The sequence below is a fragment of the Fukomys damarensis genome, unplaced genomic scaffold, assembly GCF_012274545.1.
Source record: "Fukomys damarensis isolate Sample0158 unplaced genomic scaffold, DMR_v1.0_HiC HiC_scaffold_22, whole genome shotgun sequence".
NCBI lineage: Eukaryota > Metazoa > Chordata > Mammalia > Rodentia > Bathyergidae > Fukomys > Fukomys damarensis.
In genome coordinates, this window is record NW_022900934.1 from 12,901,688 (window position 1) to 12,920,640 (window position 18,953).

The following is an 18,953-nucleotide window of genomic DNA, read 5'->3' on the forward strand; positions in this document are numbered from 1 at the left end:
AAAATTTGTTCATGGCCAAAAATTGGCAGGCTATGAATGAAACCCAAGCTGATGTCAAAATTAGCAATAGTTATTTGTCTGTTCTGCACAAGTTTTAATAAAAAAAAAATAGATCCAAGACACTGGTTATGTTCAACACCAATCCTGAAGACGACAGATAAGATATCTAAAGGACTAGAAACAAGCATCCAAAAAGCTGACACTAAGAAAACTAGAAAAATTCATCATCTCGTTACCACAGTAGTTAAGCATGGACTAAGAAAAACCTTGGGAATCCACAATGCAAGATAGTTCTAAAAAACCTACTGAGCATGAGAAAACAACTAATGCGGACAGAGCTGAGAGAAATAAGCCACCAGTTAAATAATCTTTAAAACCAGAGTTTTAATGGTGACCAAAAATAAAAATGTTAGTGGGGGTTGGCTAGGAAGAACTCATTCTGAGAAAGAGTAATTTAAGTATCTATGCATTGTGAATACAGAATAGTCTTCAGGCCCTTCTCCTGAGCTTAGATCTCTAAACACATGTACATATTATACATACATTCTAATAGCAACAGATACACTTTATATTTATTTAAAACTACTCCATTTATGAAATCACTTAGAGTTACACAAAGCCAACACTACCGGCTTTCTTTCAGGAACTACAGGTTTTCGTCTAAATCAAGCAGACCTAGGTACACATTCTCTTATTACCTATGATCTGGGACAATAAGTTAGCTTCTTCTCTATCACCAAGCTTGGAGGTCTCATCACTGAGATGAAGTACATAGGACAAAGCCTTGACCTCATCATTTGGGGTTAGATAATCACAAGAGACCCTGAAGGTGAACACGGGTAACAGTGCCACCATGTTTAAAACTTCTTAAATGTGTCTTATCAATTGTGATGTCATCAATTCTTTATTCCTGTGGTCAAAAATAGCAAACCAAGCTGAAGCTCATGTTGATAAAGAATTATTGTGAGTAATTTTCATTATCTGTATTTTTTAAAACATTTCTTTAGGGCTTAAAGTTAGAGAAAAATGATAATTCTGATGCAAAATGGTATTTGGAGAAAAAAGTACCTCTGTATTTGTTGCTTAATTTGTTTATTTAGGGGGTGTTAATGCCAAATATACTTAAGTGCTATGAGTGGTAGTGAAACTCACTCCGGGTTCTATAAGAAACGTGGGTATAATACATAAGGAATTAGTTCCAATGGGTATAAGCACTAAAATGATCATGCAAAATGTAGGAATAGTTAACTTCTGTAACAATTCTCAAAGTGAAGATGTACATGCACAGTTTTTACCTGAAAGATCATGTCTAGTAATAAAGCTCTCAGGACTTGATGGAAATGCTCTTTCTCCTGTAGTAATGCGGCGTGCCACACAGATCATACAGGATTGCAAATCTACAATAAAAATGTAACCAGATAAAGTTTATAATTGTTTTTCAATAAGGTTATGCAATAGGCAAGCAAAGACAAAGAAGTAAGAGTCGAAACAATGGAAGTTACAAAATACAGTGTGACTGCTATGTGTTTCATAAACGTCATGAACATGATTCCTCTTACCTTCCCCTTCCTCCATCATAGCCCGTGGCTGAGACAGGGCAAAGCACTGCATCGTTTCATATCTCTGGTTCATTTCAGGATTGGTATTCATGTCTTCCAGAATGTCATGTGTTTTTATCAACATACGACAATTAAATGTATGGCTCTTTTGTCTCTGGGTCTCATTTGTCCAGGAAACACCATTAACTTTGGAAAATAAATTGAAATAACTTTTTTAAATCTGGCATCTCAAGTCTACGACATCAGTAAAATTCAAGCTAGATAAGCCAGGTATGATAATGCAAGCCTACACTTCCAATACTCAGCTGGCTGAGGCAAAGGACTATATGAGTCCTAAACTTCGAGACCAATATGGGCAACATAGGAAGATCCAGTCTCAACCATTTAAAAAAAAAAATTAAGCTGCATTTTCTCATTACGTATGTTTTCATGGAAAGATCTACACTAACATTTCGGAACAGCAATATACAAAAAGCATGAATAATTCAACTTCAACAGAAATATTTCTACATGTTTTAGCCCCATAATTAATGTATATGCCTTTTTTTGGGGGGGGGGGTTGAGACAGGGTCTCACTATGTAATTGAAACTGACCTGGAACTCACTGTGTGGTCCAGGCTGGTCTTGAATTCACAGCGATCCTCCTGCCTCAGCCTCCTGAGTGCTGGGATTACAGGCATGCCATATTTTAAATTTACTGAGGCCATATCTGAAACTTTTCCTAGTAACAACTTATCTTTCTACACAAGTTTGATCACCTGGTTTCCTACAAAGTACACTGAATTTTCTGAGAAATAATGAAGGAAAGCAAATTTAAATATTTAGAAAATGAACACTAAGAGCCTACCTGTAGATTTTGGTAAGTTTTTAAGAAAATCCTTTCGGTCTTCTTCATGCAAGATATTGTAGACACTTGTGTTAACCAGGTCCTCCTGCTTATATTGCAAGTATTGTGTGACATTTTCTGACACAAATACAATGCTTCCATCTCGATTCACCACAAACAAGAAACCATCCAATGCCTACAATGGGATATGTTATTACAGGCTGTTACACATTGAACTGCATCTCCCACACAATTTCTATGTTGAAGTTCTTATTTGTAGATATAGTCTTTAAGGAGGTAATTAAGGATAAAGGAGGTTATAAGGGCAGTATACTACCCTAACATGTCTTATATGGAGACATAAAAAAGTCACCAGGGATGCATGCACAGATAAAATGCCATGTGAGAACAGAGACAAACCAAGGAGAGATGACTCAAAAAACAACAACTCTGCCTATACCTTGATCTTTAACTAAAGCTTCCAAAACTTATAAAATTTCTCTATTTAAGCCACCCAGTCTGGGATATTCTGTTACGGTAGCCTTAGTAGAGTAAGGAAACAGACTTAGTAATAACACACTTGAGGGGAAAAGGGCTACTGATTTAACAGTCACTGTAAGCCAGGAATGTTGGGCTCACACCTACAGTCCTAGCACTTAGCAAGCTGAGGCAGGCAGATCACAAGATCAAGCATAGCCTAAGCAACTTAAAGACTTGGTGAAACTATACAAAGCTAAAATATAAAAAATGGGTTAGGTTAGCCAGGTGTGACCATGCACACCTGAAATTTCAGTACTGAGGGAGGCTAAGGCAGGAGGATCCCAAGGTTGACTACTACTTAGGCATATTAATGAAAAATTGTCTCAAAATATAAAGTTATGGGGATGTAGCTCAGTAAGCACCCAATTTAATCCCCAATACCACCACAAAAAATAATAAATAGAAATAAAAATACACTTGGGAGGTTAAGGCAAGAGGATCATGAGATGAAGCCAGCCTAGGCCAGAGAGTAAGACTCTGTATCAATTAAAATAAAATTAATTAATAAATTAATTAAAACTAAAAAAAAAAAAGGATGGGGTATAGCTCAGTGGCAGTGTTTGCCAAGCACATGTGAGGCCCTGGTTCAATCCCTAGTACAGAAAAAAAATGTTTAGAAAATCATCTTTAGCTCTTCCCATTTCTGAAGTCAAGCTATCAGAACTACTATACTATTTCTAAATGAAAATCAATCCATGGGCTGGGGATTTAGCTCAGTGGTTCTGCCGCCTGCCTTGAAAATCAATCTACAAGGAAGAATTCAAAAACTAATCAACTGAAAAGCAATTGGAACAAGCTAAAACAAAAATAAATTGACAAGTAAACTTTATTAAGGGCTTCAGCCACTACCCTTAAAGTAAAACACTATGTAAGTGCCACACGTTAACACAATCTATTTAAGGAAACAAATCAGTGTCCGTTTTTCAAGTTTTAAAAATTCCTCAAGAATAGAGGCCAGGTGCTGGTCATGGTGGCGCATGCCTGTAATCCCAGCACTGGGAAGGCTGAGGCAGGAGGATAGCTGTTGAGTTCGAGACCAGCCTGCGCTACACAGTGAGTTCCAGGTCAGTCTCAACTACATAGTGAGACACTGTCTCCAAAAAAAAAAAAAAAAAAAAGAAGCCAGGGGTTTAGCTCAGTGGTGCCACAACTTGCCTCGCAAGAGCAAGGACTGGAGTTCAATGCCCAGTATCAAAAAGAAAAAGGAGTATGGAACACAGCCAGGGATGTGGCTCAGTGATTCGGCCGCCTGCCTCACAAGCACAAGGGCCAGAGTTCAATCCCCAGTATGAAAAATATGTGTGCGCATGTGTGTATAATTTTTTTTTTCCATACACTAAGGGTATATATAGCTCACTACTAAAGCACTTGCTGATAGTGCATAAGACTCTAGGTTTGATTCCTAGCACCACAAAAAATTAGGAGAGCAAGGCAGGTCTTGCATAGCATGTAAAGAGAGGCTGTGTTCCATCCCTTGAGTTGCCCAAAGAACAAAAACAAAATGCCAAAAGCCTGTAGTGTGCCCATATGTTTATGCAATAATGCACAAAAAAAGGTGAGAGCTAAAATATACCCAAGTATTACCTATGTGAAACACTGGGTTACTTTTGCGAACTGTGTTACCTTCACCCTCCTGCTTCTTTAGGGGTGTATGTGTTTTCAGTTTGCAACTATATTTTTATTAGGGGGCAGAGCCTTCTGAGTTAAATATATTGTAAATGTAAGAACACTTTACCACTGTATTCTGAATACTGAGTTCTGTCTCACAGAAAGGTCTTTTGGTTGTTGCTGTTCCTTTCATTTCCTAACCAACAAAATTTTTGACTACTTTATCACTTTAGAATATATAGCCAAAGTACAACACAATTTGGACAGTAAAATCTTTTTATTTACCTGAAGTAAAAGTGGTCCTAAAGAGTCTTTATCAATAACTCCCTGTCCTGTAGAAGATACATCAGCTTTCTGAACATCATCATCACTAGAAACAGCTTTTCCTGGAAAAAAAAAATCAAAGTGGATACTACGAACAGCACATGTAACAGTCATAAACTAAATCGACCTTCAACAGTTCAGACACAGAGTCTCACACTCACACACTCACACACACCTGGTAAGAGAATGATACCACAATTTTAAAATACTAAACGTTGGGCCGGGGATTTACCTCAGTGGTTCTACTGCCTGCCTCGCAAGCACGAGGACCCAAGTTCAACCCCCAGTGCCAATCAATATATATACACACACACACACACACACACACACACACACACACACACACATACATACATACATACATACATACATACAAAATAATAAATACTAAATGTTGCAGTTATTCAGAAAGGTAGACAATACCCTAAATTTTCTTTTCCTGGTTCTAACCCACAGCTTCCAGAAAGGAAACTAACATCTCACAGGGCGACCAACACTGACCTTCCAATTCTTTGTTAACAGTTTCCTCAAAGAGCAAAGCTAACCAATTCAATTATCCAATCTTGTGCTCTCTAGCCTCAATCATCTGCAGGTCCTAAACAAGGTAGCCCAAAAGGCAAATGCAGGGGTCAAAGATGTGTAGAGCACTTGTTTAGCATGTGTGAATCCCTGGTGTGGGTTTGAGCCCCAGCACAGGAAAGGGGAAGGCGGAAAGAAGGAAAAAAGGGGGGCAGGCGGAGACAATATAAAGAAAAGACTATTTTTTACTTTGTATTACCTTGCTCTTTGATTTGACGTATCTGTCTTACTGTTTCCTTTAAAATCGCACATTTATCTGGTTTGACGTTGAAATTGTCGATATCACTAAGATTTGCAGATATCAGCTCAGCCAATTCTTCGATATATTTAGTCTCCTGTTCTCTTCTCCACTTTTCACCACTGCAGGTAAGACTAAGAGGAGAGAAAAGCGATGATCCATACCTATCGTACAAGATCTAAGAGCAGGCTGGATGTGGTGGCCCAGGCCTATAATCCCAGCACTTGGGAGACAGTTCCAGGCCACGCTGAGCTATGTTGTGAATTCAAGGACAGCCCTGTCTCAAAATAGAGCTGTGAGCAGAACTAGCCTCTAACACCACCATTACTTTCATGTGTGAACCAACTTAACCAATAGAAACTACCAAGCCAGGCATGATGGGCACACCTATAATCCTAGCACTAGGGAGACTGAGGCAGGAGGATTGCCACCAGTTCAAGGCCAGCCTGCGCAATATAATGAATTCACAGCAGCCCAAACTACCTAATGAGACCCTATATCAAAAAGGAAAAAGAAAAAAGAAACTACCAAAACATTAGAATGAAAAAGTGGTACAACATGCAAATTTAAATTCAGTTCCAACTTATTACTAGCCAAGTGGTCCTGGGAAGAGTTAGTTAGCCTCAGATCCATCATCGAGAAATAATCTTTACTTTGTAAAGGTAAACAAACAACAAAAACAGGTACATATCAATGAGACAGTTTAATAACATATGGAATGCTTTTATTTTTGAACTATCACAATAAAACACAATGGCACTGACCTTGGAAATACTTTTAAAAACTACAGACTATTACTGCAAAGATTACAGCATTTTATTTCTGATTTTTAAACTTCTAATTTCATTCAGGGGGAAAAATAACGAAACCTCAAAAATGCCCAAATATGAATTTATAACAGTATATCAACAATTATTTGCAACAACATTGATCAGTTAGTTATTCCTAACTCCCTACACCTTCCATGGCGGGGGGGGGGATCTTTAAGTACCAGACTATTAACGTAATATCCTGAGGGCCGGGGATTTAGCTCAGTGGTGCCACTGCCTTGCCTTGCAAGTGCAGGGTCCCGAGTTTGATTCCTGGCATATTAATAATAATAATAATAATAATAATATCTCAAGCCAAAAGTGGTAACACGTGCCTATAATCCCAGTCCTCAAGAGGCTAAGCCACAGAATCGCTGCTAGTTTGAGGCCAGCCTGGGATACATAGAGAGTTCAAGATTAGCCTGAACTACATCAGTGAAACCTTGTCTCAAAAAACAAAAGCAAACAAAACTGGGTGTGTGCGTGTGTGTGTGTGTGTGTGTGTGTGTGCATGCTCACATGCATGTGCATCCCTTTCACTGAATGAGCAATAAAAAAGCTTCTTTTACATCCATAAGGACAGGCATCACATAAGCAACACTGTACAGTGGGGTACCTCTGTTCACAAATACTTTTGTTTGCAAACAATCTGATTCACAAACAGAAGCATTTGGCAAAAAAATTTTTTTTGTTTGTGAACTTTGCAGCCGGTGATGAACACAGCCATGGCCACCTTTTCCAGAACAGTGCAATGATTTAAGTCTGTGAACCAAGGTACCACACTGTACTTAGTACAAAGCAAAATCACATAATTAAAAATAATAATAATAATAATTTTTTTAATCTAGCTAGGCATGGTGGGATATATCTATAAGCCCAGCTTCTTGGGAGACAGAGGTTGGAAGACAGTAAATTCTAAGCCAGCCTGAGCAACTTAGTGAGACCCTGCCTTTAAAAAAAAAAAAAAAAAAGGATGGAACAAAGGAGATACATGAAGCATCCCCAAGGTAAATCACCTACCCCTGCCCTGGAGTATCACATGGCAACTTGCGCTTTCGTGAGTCAGTGGCCAATGGATCCAAAGAGTTTTCTCCTAATCCACTCATCTTGAATATACATCAGCAACTAAGAAAAAAAATGAAAGTATTATAAAGTATCCACATCTCTGTGGAGGCTCTGTATGGTAGAATGACTCCATCCTATAATTCAGAAATATTTTCTCAATATTCTATATCAAATTAGCATACTGAAAACAACCTCAGAGTTCAAATTCTATCTTATCAGAGTATTCAACCTCAAGACAGAAATGTTTCTCAGGTTCTATTAAAAATATGCATATTGAATCTCACAACAAATAAGGAAAGATCTTCATACTTAATAATAAGAGACTGATAAGAGATTCCAATACTGATAATTTTCTGGATTTTATTTATATATATCCAAGTAAACCACATAAAGATTTTTCCCATGGTTAGGTAAGAAGTCTTCTAATGATAAATGCAAATTATTTGGCTATTTTTATAGGTAGCTCTTTTCCATTACACCATTTCATCAATATTTATCATCTAATATGCTTTCAGTTATACAAAAATAAACCTAGATTGAGTAAATGGTATCTTATAAGGTGGATGTAAAACAACAGAACTTAAGATGAAGGGGTTGGCAATGAGCCACAGACCAACAATTACCTTAATATTAGTTGATTGTAAAATAATATGCTGTGGTTAGAGTCCCAATAATACAGAAAATAAATATAGGGTATTTCTTATTGAGGAAAAGCAACAGATTTTAATATTTAGTAGATCATATCTATTAAGCCTTCATCTATTACACATTTTATGTGTGCTAAATTCTTGTTTAGAACAGGACAATCATTATTCTAAAGAATGCCATGTCAACCAACATTCTAATATTAAAATGCACAAGGCATTCTGGCTAGTCTGTAAAAAAAAGAAGGACACACATTTCCTCTAGATGGCACAATACTACCACAAAGGGAGACAATACAAATGAAAAATGTCATGCAACATGCTGATCAAACTTAAAACAATCAAAATCAGGACTAATCAGGAATTCTGGACTACTGCATCATCTTTACCGATAAAACAAGTATAAATTAAATGTAAACAAAACTCATTTTATAATTCTGGTAGTAAAATGTAAAGGCTGACAAACAGATGTTCTAAAGCTTTGCCGGGGTTTTTACCCATGCATGGCTCAGTATCATGATGTGAAAGAAAGTATACACCCAATCTCATGGGTACTATCTTTTCAAAACTATCAAGTCAAAATAAAATGTTACTGTCATAAATGACAATGTCTGTAAAAACTGTCTTGATTAAAGGAAGCTAAAAGACAAATTTGCATGGTTAGGCCTGGCGACACAACCCCATAATTCCAATACTTGGGAGGTTGGAGGCAAGAAGGTCCCAAGTTCAAAGTCAGCCTAGACTGCACAGTGAGTTCAAGGCCAGCCTGGAGTACATAGCAAGACCCTGTCTCAAAAAATAAATACATAAAATACTGTATTTGCTCTTAGAATTCATCTTATACCAGAGAGAGAGAAAAATGCTGTAAGGACATTATCTAATCAACTGATGAAATTGAAATATGGACAACACATAAAAGATTAAAATGTGTATTAAGATACAGTTTTGCTACAAAGTTCAGGCTCACCTTAAACTAATGTAGTCCAGGATAGCTAGAACTCAGAGCAATCCTTGTCTCAGTCTCCCAGGGGCTGGGATTACACACACGTGCTACCACACAACTCAATAAAATATCAGTGTAAATTCACTGAAATTGATGTATGAACTGTGGTTATTGTAAAAGTATATGCTGGGGCCAGGGATTTAAGCTCAGTGGTTCCAGCACCTGACTTACAAGCACAGGAACCTGAGCTTGATGCCCACTACAAAAAAAATAAAAGTATATGTCATGGTGGCCTGGCAGCAAACATAAGGTCCTGTAAGGGGGGCTGGAGGCACTATCAACATTCTTAGCATTTGGGGCTAAGGAACCATTATTATGCAAATGACACTCAGAGGGCTGAAGTACAGTATTGTCAGAGAGTAAACCAGGCAGTGGAAGAGGAATTAGAAGGGAGGAGGAGAAAGGATAAGGAAAGGATAAGGGTAAAATAACGGCATGGGGTGAATCTTGGTGTAGGGAATTAATTTTAAAATCCTTTCCAGTATTTTCTTTCAACTGTGCTTTAAATTTAACTTGTTTCCAAATAAAGATTTAAAAGTATATTCAGCTTTTTATTTTTCAATTTTTATATTTAAAAAGAACAGTGATCCCTTAAATACAAAGGTTGATTAATTCTAGTTACTTAACTGGTATTTCATTTGGTTCATGCAAAGGCCATTTTTAGGTTGAGCAAGGTTATTATGAGCCCATAAATCCCAGCTATTTAAGAGGCTGAGGCAGGAGTATCTCAAATTCAAGACTAGCCTGGGCAACTCAGCATGACCCTATTACAAAATATTTTAAAAGGGCCAGCGGGGTGCGTATTTAGTTCAGTGCTGCCGCTGCCTGCCTCACAAGTGCAAAGGTCCCTAGTTCAATTCCAGGTACCAAACAAAAAAGGGCCAGGGATGTAGCTCAGTTGTAGAATGCTTGCCTAGCATGCACAAGGCCCTACTGGGTTCGATCCCCGGTACATGATGGGGAAATGTATTGAGTGGCAAACTAACCACCAAGTAGTAATATCTCTTTATTAAGATACAATTTATTCCACATTTTTGGTATTTTTTCTTACTGTGGTTTCTGAAGCATAAACAATCTCTAAAACAGTTTTAAAATAATTCAGTAATAGCATTTATTTAAATTAAAATAATTTAGTCTATATTTTCCATATTACAACTTACCTTGCTGTAAAAATATAAGCTGAAAAGTACGTGTAAAGGTGATCAATAAATACCTTGAATATTAAATAAAAGGAATGTCTGACCTATTCAGTATTTTTAAATTTCCTTCACTCTGATCTTTTCACTCAGTTGATATAGAATATTACTGCAATGAATTTTGCCAGCATAAATTCTATCAATAGAAAGCCTACCAAGAAAATCTATTAGGAAGAAATCAATAAACACAATTACAAGCTTAACTAGAAATACATACAAGCCAGCTGTGTTAAATCACTGTTATGTGCACACAGACAACTCTGAATGTATCCATGTCCACAGACACTTGCATTTGGTTTTTTCTCAAATCAACAAGCTACAATACAAGGCACACATCACTCTGTGGAAGTCTCTGTGCTACAAACTTACTCTTTCATAGAAACTGACAGCAAGGTCCCAATTTAGATTCCTGATTTAGATCCCCGGCACAGAAAGAAAAAAGAAATTGACAATCACTAGTAACACAATTATCCAAAAAATTACTAATGCAAAATCCTAACTTATAAATCATGGTAATATGGTACAAGGTGGACAGTATAATGATTTAAGATGTAGTATAAGTATTCTATATATTTTCGGGATTTTTGCTGTTTGTTTTGGGTACCAGGGATCAAACTCAGGACCTTGCGTGCTTGTGAGGCAAGCGGAGGCACCACTGAGCCCTCTTTTCTGTTTTTTTCAGGAATAAGTTTGGAATATTTCTTTTAGAAAGTTCTTACTTAGACATGACAAAGATTGGTACATTTACTAGTCTACTGTACAGAACAACTGTCTGAAAATGAATGACAAACTATTGGACAGCAAAATTCAAAGTAATACAAACACATCTCCTAAGTTTCATTAAACTAATAAAATGTTCAACATGAAAAAGTATTTGATTTTCAATAATTTCAATATATACAATAACTAATATAATTCTTGAGGCCAAATTGACTGACAAATACTTAAATCTCTATATGGTATTAATCTTAGCTATAAACATAAAAAATTATAAATAACATTTGCTTTACTAGGCTTATCTACATTATCATGAGAGGATATATTATCTAGTTTGGTGGACAACTCTTTGAAAAGTATAAGATAAATGCCTGTTTCTATGTATATATATACACATACACACTAAATCTAGACCATTTCCAGTCAGTAGTCAAAAGTGAGGAGGCAAGAGGGAAATTGCAGTATATATATTTATCAGTACCCTGATTTGTAACTGTATAGCTTACATTCTTTACATATTAAATTACAACCCAACTAGCTTTTGATGATATATGGAATTGGAAAAATCCATCTTCAAAAGAGAATAATATAGGAGTCAGGGATTTAACTCAGTGGCACCACACCTGCATCTCAAGCGTAGGGTCCTGGTACCACACACTAGAGAGAGAGGAGAGAGAGAGGAGAGAGAGAGGGAGAGGGAGAGAGAGAGAGAGGGGGAGAGAGAGAGAGAGAGAGAGAGAGAGAGAGAGAATAATATAGCGTAAGTCTCTCCAAGTATGTTTGATTATAAAATAGCTTAATATTCAGCTCTTTCTGAAATCTGATTCCTTATAATTTAAGATTATCACCTACAAACCTGAATGGAAAAGACTAGGACCACAGTATATATTTGCCCCACACAACCTGTACTCTTAAGGTCATGTTGCAAAAGTAATGTCATACAAAAATTATTTTGAAGTTTCCAATGAAGAGGGTCTCCCCACTCCCAATTCATGTTAAACTTCAAGGCCAGGGATTTAGCTCAGTGCCTCGCAAGCACAAGGTCCAGAGTTCAATCCCTGGTACCAAAAATACAACCAGCAATACATGTTAAACTTCAAGTTCACCTGTAGTGCACTTCCAGACAGATCAAAGAAGGCTTTTCAAGGCCTTTACTATACAGTGCAGGAAAGTACTAAAATGAAGAACTTTCACTGAATCAGAATCAAAGGCTCAAAACAAATTCAATCTTTCAATGAACTCTACATACTAGATTCTTAGGGCATTTTTATAATTACTTTTTCTTGTTTGAAATGTTCCTACTAGAGTTCTGTGCCTTACTACTTAAGGGCATTAATGTGACAATGTACTTTAAGATTATATTTGAGCAACATATTCTACACAATTACCTCAAATATAGAACAAATTTAGGCTACCTTTCAATGGTAGCAAAATACGATGTTATTTATTATTCGGGTACAGAAGTATATGTTTTTCTTTTTTTAGACAGGGTCTCACCATGTAGTCCAAAGCATGCCTTTAACTCACTGTGTAGTCCAAATGGCCTGGAAATCACATCAATCTTCCTGACTCAGCTTTCTGAGTGCTGGGATTATAGTAGGGCTGCACCACCACATCCAGCTTAATCCATGATAAAATTTAAAGAAACTGGGGAGAATGTTTAATTGGGCCCTCTATACATAACAAGCTACAGAACATGCTGCAGTGTAGACACTCATGAATGCCAGAAAATGAACATTCATGGAATACTAACAAAAACTAAGAAGCAACAAAGATTTAATGGCTCAAAGGCCATTAAAATTTTGGTATATGGCTTAGCAGCATTAATTAACCATCTTTTCTTTTGGTTATCTATGGTCTGTTGCAATGGCACATGCCTATAATCCCAGTTCTCAGGAGGGTGAGGCAGGAGCTGGACTGAGCCTGGGCAACAAAGTAAATTCAAGGCCAGTCTGAACTAAATAGTGAGATCCTGTCTCAACTCAAAGAAAAGGTAAGATGGGAAAAGCTTGATTATATATGGTAAATTGGCCAGATGGACAAGAACACAGGAAATACTCCTTGTCTACAAGGAAAAGATACCAAACAAAACCATTATTCAATCTAAGCAAGTTATACTGAGGGCCTAAGAAAAGCCATGCTGTGCCAAAATGGAAAGAGATAGATTACCTAGTAAATATAAATTGGCAAAGAGACATTTTACTTTTCTTAAATTAGTATGTGGGGAAGAAGGAGATGGCTTTTGTTGACAGGATAGTGTTGGGCATCTTATACACGTACTGGATGATTACTCAGAATGACCTTCTAGGGCATATACTATCCTCATTCCCATTTTATAGACAGGGAAACAGCTTCCCACTAGATCTCTCTCTCTCTCCCTCTCTCTCTCTCACTCACTCTCACACACACACACGATGGCAGAGCTGGAACTATAATACTTTCTTAGACTATAACATTTGATATATATTTACATCAAGTGTTTCTTGGGTATTTTTATTCTCTACCACCACCAGAGTAAGCTGTTTATAATAATGAATCACAATACACTAACCAGTTAAATTTCTCAGGTTATCAATAAACAGAATGAAAAGTTATGACATCCACAGTTTAGGCGCATCCAGTATTAACAGTCACAAAAAGAGTTGCTCGAGCTTAGCAAGTACTAACCCCCACCCTAACCATCACAGTACTTTCTAAGTCATTGGCTATACTGCACTCTGTGGTGCATTATTACTCACAACCCTTATTTTCATTTGAGATGACTAGTCATGGCTCACACAGCAAGAAGAAAATGTAACACACACACACACACACACACACACACCCCAAGGAGTGGGAAGGGAAGTAGGGAGGAGATGGAGTGGAGAGGAGGGACAAGGAAGAGGAAGAGATAACTGAGAGGGCCAACCACAGAACAGCCTGTCACATATTTTTATTCTTGAGTTTACTAAGATTAAATCTTGGAGCCAAGAATTTAGGGTTAGGGTTTTGTTTTATAAAGGTTGTTTGCCTGACTTATAAAAGGTATGATTAAGTATGCTAATTAATTGTGAAGAGGTTTCTGGATACCTCTTGAGAATCACAGTAACTTAAATACTTCAATAAACAGTTGCGGATTGGAATTCACTTACTGAACACTGCTTTAAGTGCTACGCAAAAGCTGAAGCTGCTCAAAGCCAGGTAGAAAAAAATTTTAAAAGAAAAATAAAGCTCCTGGGGAGAGTTTATAAGAGACTCATATGCATGAAGGCACTAAGTAATCCCAGCAATCAAAAGGCTGAGGCACGAAGATCAGAGGCTGAGTGAGGCGAGAGGAGTGCTGTGGATTCAAGGGCAGCCTGAACTTCATAATGAATTCAAGGATAGCCTGACGTATATAACAAGATCTTGTCTCCCAAGAAAAGGTTCTACCCAAAATTCAAATTCCAAATTGACATTCCTAGTTACACAATGAAACATTAGTCACCACCAGTTAATCTAAGAGCTTAAGTCTATAATTATTTTCTCAAAATAAAGGGTTTTGTTTTTGTTTTTTAACAATTTGTGGTCCACATTACTAAGTATAGCTCTGAGAGGACTGGAATCCCGGGAAAAGAATTGAAGAGAAATAACCTGTGTGTGTTCAAGAGGCAAAGGGGGACAGAGTGGAACTAAGCCCATAAATGTGGAGCCACTATGAATGCTTCAACTAGATGACTCTTCCAAAGAGGTCTCCTATCCTTTCCAGTTACTTTCAACCCCATAGTAGAAAGGGAAAGTCATAAAAAGATAATGGGAGGGAAAAGAAGTTTTAGATAAAAACAAGCTGCTAATATCCTTTTGTTTCTACTAACCTATACATGTTTAGTGAAATCAAATATAAGCCATCTAATGGAATTGATTTTTCAATTTAATTTTATCTCAACTCAAATGCTTGTATACCCAGAAACATTTTAGACCCAGGGAAAAGGACAAATGACACCAAGAACTGCTAGAACTCTCCAGCTAACATAAGAGGAAACCATATAAACCATTGTAATTTTAGTTTATATAGACAAAAATGTAACAACCTCCGGCCCTGATATTCTCTTCTCCCTCATCTTCATAATGCCAGCAAGTTGGGAAAGGGCTAGCAAGTAGCAATAAGGTAAAACATCTTGATTTTAACACATAAATTGAAATATAAGACAACTGAAAGTAAACTATTCACTCAGAGAGCGGCATTCTCTTTCCTCTCGTTATCCTCTATCTTTTCTTCTTAATTAACAGGCTGATTCCAAAGTTCTTCACATTTTTGCTCTGCTTTAAACCTGATGGAAGTTGAATCCAAGCACCAACTCCCAGAGGCTCTCACACAGAGCAGGGCATACCAATTAGCCAACTGAGGAGTTAGCTGCAACTAGAAGTTGTTGCCAAGAGAATTCTCAACCTCCACATGAGCAAGAGCTAAAGTTTAGAGACACTGGAGAGGAATTTAGCAACCCAATTAATCTAAATCGAATTTCTTTATCTAGACAGCATACTAACTAGCAGTGTAACCCTTAAAGGTTATACTGACTCCCACAATTGAAGACAATGAATCTATATCCCATACAAACCAGAATCTGAGCTTCACAAACTTGAAATCAACTTCACTTTCAACATCCTGTCAGTATACTTCCTACTCATTACTGCCACCACAATCAGGAGCCACACAAGGCTATGCCAACAGCTTTTAACAAAAGGATAATCATTGAAACATTTCCTATTTTGTTTTAGCCTTAAATTTTTCTTTCTTTTTAATTCTCTCCTACATTCCTCTTCAATCTTGAATATTCCTACTCTTCAAACTATTAACTATGAAGAAAGCACCCTCACCCTCCTACTCAGGGAAATTTTCCTTTCTTTATTCTAATGCACTTACCTCACATTTATTCTAACATTCCATATACTATTTCTCATTTTTCTGTTTCACTTTCTCTATTGCAACGACATTACTATAAAAACTTGCATGACTCTATTACAAAACTCCTCTTTTTAGTACTACCTCCGTTTTCCTTGTTCCTTTCACAACTCCAGTTCTCTACTTCCTAACTATCAGCTGTGCTTCTGACCAACTCTTCATTTTCTTAAAACAAAAGGGCTTGTGGAGGGGTGGAGGTATTGTGTATTTTTTAAGAAACTTTTCCTTCTTTCTGATACGGCATTTGTTACACAAGTATTACTATTCCAAAACTACAGCAGCTTCAAGGTGACTGTAAAACCTTACTGCAGAGTTTGAATCCTTTAGCTGATTTTCTGTGGTACAGCAAAATGACTGGAGTTCTGTTGGAATCATACTTGAGAGCCGAATCTCAATTTCATTACTTCACTAAAGGTAAACTTATTTGTGTTTTGAAAAACTGTCTCGCTATGTAGTTCGAACTGGCCTTCAACTCACCATGTGGCCCAGGCTGGCCTGGAACTTGCAGTAATCCTCTTGCCTCAGCCTTTCAGGTCCTGGGATTACAGCCATCTGCTATTATGCCTGGCAATTACAAAGTGAACTTTTGGGCTGGGGATTTAGCTCAGTGGTACTGCACCTGCCTTGCAAGCACCAAGTTCCTGAGTTCAATCCCCAGTACCACAAAAAAAAAAAAAAAAAAAAAAAAAGTCGCTTCTAGGCCTCTTGGCTAAGATCAAGCGTAAAAGGTAAACTTTTATCACTTACAAAAAGCTTACCACCTTTAATAACAGCCTAATTGTATTTTACACATTCGTGTTCAATATGAGGCTAAAAAGCAAAACACAAGAGGCAACTACTAGTATGAGAAATAACAGTGATCTCTCCAAGGTACACAAAACCAAGAACAAAGATGCATGTTCGGCAACACTAATTTTGTTTTCATTTGAAAAATGGCAACAAATATCCCACATGACAACCAATTAAAAAGATTCAAACTAAATAAAAACCAGAACTATTTAGGATATCTTCACTTATAGATACCTGCCTAGAATTCAAAACACTTTCCTGCTCACTGAAATAATGTGATCAATAGTAGCTAGTAGGCAACAGCCACAAAAACAGAATTTTTTTTAAAAAGGTCTTCAGTCAGGAGTCAGGAATAAGGAATAGTGGTACATGCCTGTAATGCCAGCAACTCAGGAAGCCAAACAGGTAAGAGGACCTCAACTTCAAAGTCTGCCAAAGCAATTTAGAAACCTTGTCTGTCTCAAAAGAAAATATTTTCAAAGTAAGTGGGGATGCAGCTCAATGGTAGAGCACTTGTGCAGCATGCACAAGACCCTGGGGTTCAAACATCAGAACCACAAAAATACTACTAATAACAATGATGTATTAAAATACCTGTACTGCTGAGCATGGTGGTACATACCTATAATCCCAGAACTCTGGGAGACTAAGGTAGGACAGCCATAACTGAAAGCTCGGACTGGGATGTTTAACAAGAACTTGTCTCAAAACAGGTGGGGTTTATGTGTGCTAACATACATAGGTGCAATTAAACAGGCACTTTTTACAGGATTCTGGAGGGAAAACCCAAGTATCTTCAAAGGTACTGTACACAGTACCTAGTGCTGGGAGTGTGTGCTGATCAAGAGCTCTGCCATCAAACTACATCCCCAGGCTTTTTGTTTTTTTGAGAGTCTCGTGAGTTGCTCAGCCCAGGGTCCAACTTGCCAGTCGCCAGCTTCAAACTCCCAGAGTGGTGGGATTACAGGAATGTACCACCACGCCACTTTAACTTTTCTTTGGTTGACACAAATCTCTACATCAAAATATTATTTATAAGCTAGACACAGTGGCACACACCTATCATTTTAGCTGCCCGGAAGGGCAAGACAGGAAGATCACAAGTGCAACTTCAGCCTGGGCAAAGCAAAGAGAACACCTTGTCTCAAAATGAAAAAGGGCTTAGGGTATACCTCACTGATACAGCACCATTTAATTGGTTAAATCTTCAGTTTAATTGGTTAAATCCCCAGTTTAGTCACTTTGACCCATAATAAAATATAAGCCCCAGAAAAAGAGGGAGGGAACAAAAAGATTTTAGAACCATTAAGATAAATGGTAAAGAATTTGGTGAGCAAAAAGCAGAAGTAAAATTAATTAACAGAAGTAAAGGAGCCAGGGATTTAGGCTCAGTGGCACCGCACCTACCTCACAAGCACAAAGTGCTGAGTTCAATCCCTGGTACCAAAAAATAAATTAAATTAAATTAAAAAGATGTGAAGCCAGGCATAGTGGAACACGTCTATATACCCAGCACTCCCAGAGGCTGAGAAGGAAGAACACAGGTTGAGCCAGCCCTGATGAACTCTTAGTGGCTTTAGAGGGACTGTGTCTCAAAATTTAATTAAGTCTTTTAAAGAGTTAGGGGGTTGGTTCAGCAGCAGCACATCTGTCTGGCATGTACAAGGCCCTGGGTTCTATTCCCAGGACCAAGCTAGGGGCACTAGAGCTCACTGGCAAAGCACCTCTAGGGAGGGAGGAAGAAAAAATGATATAGGGGGTGGGGATTTAGCTCAGTGGTGCACCACCTGCCTTACAAGAGCAAGGCCCCAAGTTCGAGCCTCAGTACCCCAAAAAAAAACCAGATGATCACAGTATGTGTACCATTCTCTCCTAACCCATCCTTTCCGTTTGCCTTAAGGAAGACCACACCAGAGAACAAATGTCCAAACTGAAGAGCTGACAATGACCACCTGGCAATAGCTAAGAGCAGGAAGGCTGGTACAATGTGGCAAAAAGTAAGCAATGAAGGGAACATGATAAGCAATGGTCAAAAACAAGACAGAGGGGCTGGGGATTTAGCTCAGTGGTTCCTCCGCCTGCTTTGCAAGCACAAGGTCCAGAGTTTCATCCCCAGTACTAAAAAAAAAAAAAAA

The 18,953-nt window shown here is 37.7% G+C and overlaps 1 protein-coding gene and 1 long non-coding RNA gene across 3 annotated transcripts in view; one reads left to right on the forward strand and one right to left on the reverse strand.

Annotated features, from left to right (window-relative positions):
* The window catches only part of Ncoa3 (nuclear receptor coactivator 3), a 120,111-nt gene that overhangs the window by 28,316 nt on the left and 72,842 nt on the right, over positions 1-18,953 (reverse strand). The window contains 6 exon segments of the mRNA XM_010626279.3: positions 1,296-1,397; positions 1,560-1,745; positions 2,407-2,581; positions 4,819-4,919; positions 5,636-5,808; positions 7,504-7,608. Coding sequence (XP_010624581.2) covers positions 1,296-1,397; positions 1,560-1,745; positions 2,407-2,581; positions 4,819-4,919; positions 5,636-5,808; positions 7,504-7,589 — 823 coding nt within the window. The 5' untranslated portion in view covers positions 7,590-7,608.
* The window catches only part of LOC104863698, a 21,797-nt gene continuing 3,759 nt past the window's right edge, over positions 916-18,953 (forward strand). Inside the window, exons 1-2 of one of the 2 annotated variants that reach the window (XR_002025412.2) lie at positions 916-963; positions 18,723-18,815. This is a non-coding gene — a long non-coding RNA (uncharacterized LOC104863698). Of the gene's footprint in view, positions 964-18,718; positions 18,816-18,953 lie in introns of both variants that reach the window. The other variant, XR_780651.3, reaches the window with a different exon arrangement.